Source organism: Leucoraja erinacea, chromosome 8 (genome assembly GCF_028641065.1).
Source record: "Leucoraja erinacea ecotype New England chromosome 8, Leri_hhj_1, whole genome shotgun sequence".
Classification (NCBI taxonomy): Eukaryota; Metazoa; Chordata; class Chondrichthyes; order Rajiformes; family Rajidae; genus Leucoraja; species Leucoraja erinaceus.
Window position 1 is genome coordinate 59,268,160 of NC_073384.1, and position 8,585 is coordinate 59,276,744.

Consider the following 8,585-nt stretch of genomic DNA (forward strand, 5'->3'; position numbering starts at 1 on the left):
TTAATATCTGCAGGAAACATCCTTGGTGTTCATTTTTCTCATTTTCTCTGATGAAAGGAGAGACATGCTACACATACTGTATCCTAGATCCAGGCTGCTTTTCTCTCTGCTTGCAAGTGCGTTTTTTTCCCAGCTTCTACTTAATACCCAGTTAAAAAAAACCTACAAGCTAAACTTCCTAATTCAACTTCATCATTTTATATATTAAAACATCGTGCAAATAGCTAATATGTTCAAAGGAACAATAAATTGTATGGCTTTGTGGAAATGTTAAAAGGAACTGATGAAGTTTCACAGTGTTTCAGTGTTTTTGTTTCCGAATTACACTCATCTCTTGTAACTTCCTTTTACCATTTCCACAAAACTGTATTTTACATCAGTCTGCTCCCTATCACAATGCCACATATTATCTTTTAAAACTTTTATTTTCTCTATAAATGAAATATAAATATTTAAACAATAATACCTTTTAAAACCAATGGATCCTTGCCTTCGCGCTTCAACGATTCCAGGACTATATGCAAGGGTTGGGAGGGCATGACCCGGTTGGGCTCATTAGTGTTCTCATCGTAAACAATGATCTCCTTGGCGAAAATCCTTTTATATGAGTCCTTGCCTTCCCTGCAAGAGATGAGATCCAAGACCGTGATTTTGCCCTGCTGCAGCCGCCGCCTGCTGATCTTGTCCGAGCAGTTAATGTGGACGGCACCCTGGATATGGCTTTTGTTATACTCCATGAAGGGGCGGCAGTCTATGATCACAGGACCCTGGCTCTGTGACTGGGGGCCCTTGCTGCATTTGGTCAATTTCTTGGCTAACTCGGTGGGGTAAATGGTGCGGACTCCGGCGATGTGCTTGGTGGATCCACTTAATGGAGGAGACAGGAGTCCTCCGAGTCCAGCGGCAGAGGCAGAAGAAGGCGGTGGGTTCAGAGTGGCACCATTCTCATTGCTGCTACTGCTGTTGCTCACCATCTGGTTACTGGCACAAGAGGCACAGTTTGCAGAAGTCCCGAGTTTAGAAGCAGAGGCTGGGACGAGGTTGCTGCTGCCGGCTGATCCTTGGGTCTGGTCGCACCCGTTGCCTTTATTATCGTAGGTGGTCACAGTGCAGCAACTAGCGCTGCTGCATCCACAGGACAGGGAGCGCACCGAGCCGTTGGATGATGGCATATACGTGAAGTTGACGCTTCGGAACGAAACCCCAGCCTCCGGGCTGAGGATCGTGCTCTGGGTCTGGGGCTTGCAAGCAGCAGGGGCAGTGGTCGCTGGAACAGAAGCCACGTAGGTGCTATCTAAGCGGAGATGAAGTTCCTGCGGTCGGACCGGCCTCGGCAATGCCACCACACCAACAATCCGTTCGTCGAGAGGGGATGGAGGCATCAGGATGATGGTGCTGGGCGCTGCTGTCGATCCGAGGACTAAATGGACTGAAACGGGATCAAATGTACTGTTAGCATCAGAGCAGAGGGGAGGGAGGGTGTGTGAATGTTGGGCTGGGGAGGGGAGGGGTGGGGGGTGGTGGTATAAATTAAAAGACACACTGCTGCAAATAGACAGAGAACTCAACTAAAAATAAACTGGGGCGAAGAGCGCATGCAGTTGGCAAGCAGCTGAGCTGACTTTAAATGCATTCGCTATTTATTATCTTAGTAAAAGTTCAAGATGGATCAGTTTAATAGTAGTTCCAGGCGGAATCACGGCCCCTTGACTCTCTCTCACTCTCCCCCTCCCTCTCTCCAGTCCACTGCCATTCGCACTCACTCTCACACTTGTCGCCAGCCTGCGCGTCCAGTCTGCAGCGGCTCCTCGCCAGGAACCAGGCAGGGCACGTTCCCACAGTGTACTTACATCACAGTGTTAAGCTGCTAGACCTCATCGACGTGCGACTCACTCTAAATTATTCACTTTCTGTTGTTTATTGCGATTACAAGACTTTTTTGTTTGTGTTGCTCACTCGGTGTGCAGGCGGGCGGGAGCGTTGCCACTTTAATAGGGCAGCACTTATACAGCGCGTTGGTTTAACCTGTGGGAGCGGGGCGGGGCCGGCCGCCTGATGGACACGGCGGCGGACCAATGGCGAGGCGGGGTGGCAGGCAGTGGCCCCGCCCTCTGTTGAACTGGCCAATCGGTGGCCGCGGGGGGCGAGAGGAGTGACGCGCTGCCGCAAGCATGACATCATCAGCGGCCAATGGTAGGGCGGGGAGCGCTGCAAGCGGGCACGCAGTTAAAGGGACCGCTGATAGCCACAAAATGCTGGAGTAACTCAGCGGGACAGGCAGTAAACTGACCGCCGCCAGGCAGCGTGCCGGAGGTGTGCCTGCTTCCCTGCCTCCCTGCCTCCCTGCCTCCCTGCCGCATCGCCCATGAACTGTTTGCTTTTCAAATCATTTAGCGCAGATCCCAGTGTTTCATATTATTTATTTGTGTGGCGGGTGTAGACCGAAGTGAACATGCAAGTATTATGTATAGGAATGAACTGCAGGTTCTGGTTTACACCGAAGATAGGCACAAAATGCTGGAGTAACTCCGCGGGACAGGCAGCATCTCTGGATATAAGGAATAGGTGAATTATGTATTATTTTGGTATTTGGACTTCTTTGCCAAGGCTGGAGAGGGATGCTTTATTTATTTAATCATTTGGCGCAGCCCCCAGTGTTTCACATTATTTTTTTATGGGGGGTGTAGACTTGCAAGGGAAAGTGAACGTGGAAATATTATGTATAGGAAGGAACTGCAGATCCTGGTTTACACCGAAGATAGCCACAAATTGCTGGAGTAACTCAAAGGGACGGGGGAAGGAATGGGTGACGTTTCGGGTCGAGACCCTTCTCATGTATTATGTTGGTAATTCCTTGGACTGCTTTGCCTGGGCTGGAGGGATATATAGTTTTTTGTGGTTATATCTTCAAATCATTTAGCGCAGGCCACAATGTTTCACATTATCTTTATTTTTGTGGGCGGGGAGAGAAGGTGAAAGTATTATGTTGGTATTTTCATGGACTTCTTTGCCTGGGCTGGAAGGGTTACTTATTTTTGTTTTTGTTGCTTGTCTGGCAGTAACATCACAAGGTTCACCATAGATCCGCAGCGTTACTGCCGAGCACAGTGTGCTGCATAAAAAAAAACCCGCCTGTGTTGCGCTGGGACGTAACCCAGACCTGACATGAATGCACAAGTTTAACTTGCGGACCGTGGTAAAATAATAATCTCCGGATGTGGATGGAGCGTTGATGTCAATGCTTCTGTCCAGGTAATTGGAAGGAGCGTTTAATGCCCAAAGCACGTTAGTACTGAGAAACCATGCGGTATTAAAGCAATATCTTAAATCACTTGTCCTTTGCGCGAATATTTGGGCGTCTTTAACATTTCTTCTGCCATAAGATTATTTGTTTAAACACTAATTGTACATTCACTAGGGGGCAGATTATCCTGCGACTACGCTTGAATGTATCTATATGATCAACTAGACGCAGTACCTGACAGAAATTAGGGCGGGGGTATCACATGCTGAGCAGGAGAATCTCTTTGCTTATCCCCGGAAAACCGACCTACTGTTTTCAAGTATAATAAATAGGAAAATATTCCCTGGGGCCGCTGATGTCGCATATATAACTGTAATTCGAATTACTTTTAACACCAACCCCTTTTAGTGCAGATGGTTAAAATAAGGTGTTTTTCTGATGCAAGAAGCTGCACGCTCAATTCCCACTCTGGGAATTCGCGCATACGATCCGGGGCGCAGTTTGAATGCAACCCTGAAAGAGTGTTGCACTTTCAGAGTAGGACTCTTTAGGAAAGGGTTGAAAGGGGGAGGTCTCATGAATTTCAAGGTTCCGTTTAAATTCCCTGCGTGTCCTCTCTCAAGAGTCGATCATGCTTTATTGAACGATGAAATTCTCACTTGCGGCAATAAGGAAGAATGGTCCATATGGTCTGGACAATATATTTGTCTTCACCAATATTACAACATCGGATTATCTGGCCAGTAACATTGTGCCAATGGAAATGTTACATTGCTCCTATGTTTCATACATTCCACCAGTTTTACTGCAGATTCGAAGTGTTAGTTATAATTTTGTATATATAAGTTGTGAAAATATTACAGCGATGAAGGTCCTTTGTTATTGAAAAGAATCAGATATTAGATTGAACCCCCCGGCAAACTATAATCATTAAAATTGGAAAAAATATAGTCATGAATTTCTTGAAAGTTGTTTCTAATTTGCTGCCCCATTTTACAGGAAATGCAGTTGAACACGAGTACAGTCCGTTGCTGGCACGTTTTACTGATGTGAGAGTATTAACTGAAGGGAAATTCCTGAACTTGGTTCAAATTATAAACTATTCAACATTTATTTTATGCTACAAGAACCTCATGCAATGTAGCTCTGGAACTCGTAGGAACATCTTCTATCATATTTACTGATTTTGCATTTACCTAGAATCACAAGTTTTCTTACGCAGATGTTCAAGACTGAGAAAACACCTACTTACTGACTATGACACAGAAAGAGGCCATGTGGCTTATTGGGCACATGCTGACTCACTGCAGAGCAATCCAATCAGTCTGAAGAAGGGTCTCAACCAGAAAAATCACCCATTCCTTCTCTCCAGAGATGCTGCCTGTCCTGCTGAGGTACTCCAGCATTTTGTGTGTATCTTTGATTTAAACCAGCATCTGCAGTTCCTTCCTACACAATCCAATCAGTTCCACCACTTTCGCCTTATTTCTCTGTAGGTGTGCAACCTAGTCTCACATGCCCAGCAATTCCATTCTTGATCTTTGCCACTTAATAATAATAATATATTTTATTGTCATTGCCCATAAGCGCAACAAGATTTGGTATGCAGCTTCCATCCGATGTCATAACATAAATAACTAATAAAATTTAGATTTAGATACCCCGAGAACATGGATTGTAAAAGAACAGTAAAATAGTCAAAACAGTTCAAACAGACTAAAGTGCAGATGTGCCTGTGCGAGGTGACCATCCGAGGGGGACAGTCCAGGAGGGGTGGGGGGCACTTAGCAGGGCCGGTTCAGAGCCACTATAGCTCTGTGAATGAAGCTGTTCCTGAGTCTGGAGGTGTGAGGAGTCTTTATGGATGCTGACGGCCTTCCTGAGGCACCGTGTGTGGTAGATGCCCTCCAAGGCTGGTAGCTGTGTCCCAATGATCTTCTGCGCTCTGTGGACGACGTGCTGAAGAGCTCTCCTCTCCGCCTCCGTGCAGCTGAGATACCACACAGAGATGCCATACGTTAATATGCTCTCTGTGGTGCAGCGGTAGAAGGTTGTCAGCAGCTGTTGGGGCAGACCAGTCTTTTTTAATGTCCTCAGGAAGAACAGTCGTTGCTGTGCCTTCTTGACCAGCGCAGCGGTGTTGGTGGACCATGTGAAATGTTAGTGCCCTGAATGTACTGATACTCAGAGCAATTTGTAACAGCTGATTAGCTACCAGCATGTCCTTGGTGTCTGGGAGGAAGTCGGAGCACTAAGTGGAAAGCCATTTGTGATTTAAGAATGTCATTTGAGAGTGCACACACACAGATAGAGGTCAGGATCACACTTGGGTGTCTGCGGATGTGAGGTAGCACTGTGACCTGCTGCATCACCATCCATCCAAATTGCATGTACTCAAGAATCATGGCCTCTCTGAGATGGCTGATGCGATTAAAGGCAGCACAGTGGCACAGCAGTAGAGCTGCTGCCTTACAGCGCCAGAGACTTAGGATCGATCTTGACTATGGGTGCTGTCGATTAGGAATCTGTACCGTCTCATTGTGACCACATGGATTTTCTTCAGGTCCTCCGGCTCTTCCCACACTCCAAAGACACACATGTTTGTAGGATAATTGACTTCAGCAAAATTGTGAGTGCCAAAGGCCCAAGGGCCTTTCTCCGTGCTGTATCTCTAAAGTCTAATGTTCTGCTTGAGTTGGGACAGAAGCTCCTAATTGGATTAGGTAGATGGGCGATATGGGGGGTGGGGGGGCTGGGGGATATTTCTTCAGTCATTTTTACTAGGCTTTTGTGTGCTCCCAACAAAGAGAATAGAGGCTCCCATATGTTCCTTTTTTTGTCTAGAGCACTCACAGCCAGGATTCTCCTAAATCATTGTGGAATTTAATCAACAAGTTTAACTTTGTACATCCAAATCAAACTTTTTAAAAGCACCTTCTCTCTTTAGATTTAATATTATTGTTAAGTGTACCATCTTGCATTTACTCAGGATGAAATATATATAAACCAGTGACATCTCCGCAGCCAATTTGTTCCTAATGTCGACACATTCATTTAGTCTATTTTAGACAGGCCCAAATTTTACTTAATCATTCACAGGCTTTTCACTGGTTTTAACCCCTATAGAAAAACAAAAGCATTTCTGCTTCAAGTTAAGGATTTATTGCTCACACTTTTTAAAAACTATTCGTCCTAACACAAATTTCTGCCTCAGATTCCATGCTTTCTTTTGTCTTCCTCCTTAATCGCTGCCAAAACTGCTTTTTCCTTGCCTTTGGAAGCCGTGAGAAGCACTAAACTTTTCTATTCTTAAGCCATTTCTTTAACTGCAAGAATCAAAGTAAGTCCTAAACTCTTGTTATGGAGAAGTCATAAAAATAAGCTATTTTAGCGGATGAAGACAACAGGCAACATAATCGGGTTTATTCACAATGTGATTCACCGCTAACGTGTCTTAACAATTGCCGCTATCGCAACTAACGGTGGACGGTGGTCTCACGATGACTGAAGGGCAGAGCCCTGAAAACGCCGCGAAAACACGACCCCTCCCAGAGTCACGTGCGTGCGGATTCCGACCGCAGGGTTTGATACTTGCGAGCAACAGCATGTGCCGTTACATGGCCCTCTCCCCCAGAAATCGAGGTACAGAAACGAACAGGGAGCCGAACGGTACGGCCTGAATGCGTGGTCCTCAAATATACGGAACGGGCGTAACAACAGGGCCGGGAGGACGCAAAAACCGCAACCGAGGGGCGGGCGTAACAACAGGGACCGGCAAAACAGAACCGGGAACAGGGGTACTAGGGAAGGGCTGAATGGCCAGCAGACGACCTCTACGTCGCGATGTAGCCACTACCACTGGGCTGTCCTCATCCACATGAGCGGGCTTGAGACAGCCGACGGAGACGAACTCTTCCCGGCCACCCACGTCTAATGTGAAAGTGACGACCCCGGTTCGCAGAAACCCGAAATGGCCCCTCATAAACCCGCTACAGTGGCGAGTGGTGAGCGTCCCTGCAAAGGAAAACATAAGCACAATTCTGCAATGCCGCTGGCACATGCACCGAGGCCGATCCGTGCCTGGAAATGCCTACAGTGGCCAGGCACTGGAACAGGGGTCGCATGACGGCAGCGGGCAACAGCATGAATCGGTGGTAAACATTTACCATGCCGATGAACTCCTGTAGATCCTTGATGGTTAACAGACGAGGGAACTGTCGAATAGCATCTACCTGAACGGAAAGTGGCTCAGCACCCTGTGGGGTGACCCGATGCCCCAAGAACAAACTGACACTTAGCGGGATAATCACCAGGCCGTGTTCACGCAGGCGCTCGAACAAAAGGCGAAGGTAATTATCGTGTTCTGCCTGCGAACCGCTAGCCACCAGAATGTCGTCCAAATAAATGACGACAAAAGGCAGACCCCGCCTGACCTGATCCATAAGCCGCTGGAATGCCTGAGCGTCATTCAAAGCCATTTGAAAAGGCTAAACAGGATGGTGGCCATCTTGGGAATGTCATCGGGGTGGACTGGGATCTGATTATAACCATGAATCAGGTCCACTTTCGAGTAGAAAGTAGCGCCCTCAAGGTATGCTGAAAAATCCTGTATATGTGGCACCAGGTAACGGTCCGCTGTGGTTACAGCATTGAGCCACCTGTAATCACCGCACAGCCTCCACCCTCCAGATGCCTTCGGGACCGTATGGAGTGGGGAGACCCACGGACTATCAGACCGCCAGACAATGTCTATGTCTTCCATCAACTGGAACTCATCGCGGGCGATGTGCAGCTTATCCGGTGGCAGGCGGCGCGCACATGCGGGCATGCTCCAGTGGGATTTCGGTAGGAATATGTTGCACTACACCATGACGGGGAGCTGTCCCGCTGAAACGGGACGTAAGGAGCTCGGGGAACTCAGAGAGCAGAGTGGTGAAAGGGCCCTCGATGTAGTCGGGTTGCGGGTCAGCCGGGGGTAACCTGCGTGGAGTGGCGGCGCAGAGGTCTGACAATGGGTACATACGACCACCACACTCATCGACGATAAGGGAGAATGCGCGCAGGAAATCAGCCCCCAAGATCGGCTGGGCAACATTAGCAACGACAAACTTCCACCTGTACAGGTGGGAGTCGAAAATGAGATTAAGGGTCCACATACCGTACGTTCGAATATCACTCCCGTTCACGGCCAAGAGGATGGGACCCATCTTAACAGCACAGGTATCGCGGGCGGTCGGGGGAAGGATGCTGATGATAGCACCGGAGTCCACGAGGAAACGGCGGCCAGTCATTCATTCGTTCAGGCCGATCGCGGTCGCCTTTACAGATGATCGGCCACGGC

General features: G+C 47.9%; 1 protein-coding gene across 2 annotated transcripts in view; it reads right to left on the minus strand.

Annotated features, from left to right (window-relative positions):
• The window catches only part of dusp10 (dual specificity phosphatase 10), a 41,463-nt gene extending 39,435 nt beyond the window's left edge, over nucleotides 1-2,028 (minus strand). The window contains exons 1-2 of one of the 2 annotated variants that reach the window (XM_055639797.1): nucleotides 1,851-2,028; nucleotides 467-1,429 (exon numbers count right to left, since the gene is read on the minus strand). In XM_055639797.1, the coding sequence (XP_055495772.1) occupies nucleotides 467-1,382 (916 nt within the window). In that variant the 5' untranslated portion in view covers nucleotides 1,383-1,429; nucleotides 1,851-2,028. Of the gene's footprint in view, nucleotides 1-466; nucleotides 1,430-1,763; nucleotides 1,831-1,850 lie in introns of those variants that run through there. The other variant, XM_055639798.1, reaches the window with a different exon arrangement.
• Nucleotides 2,029-8,585: the final 6,557 nt, after the last annotated feature.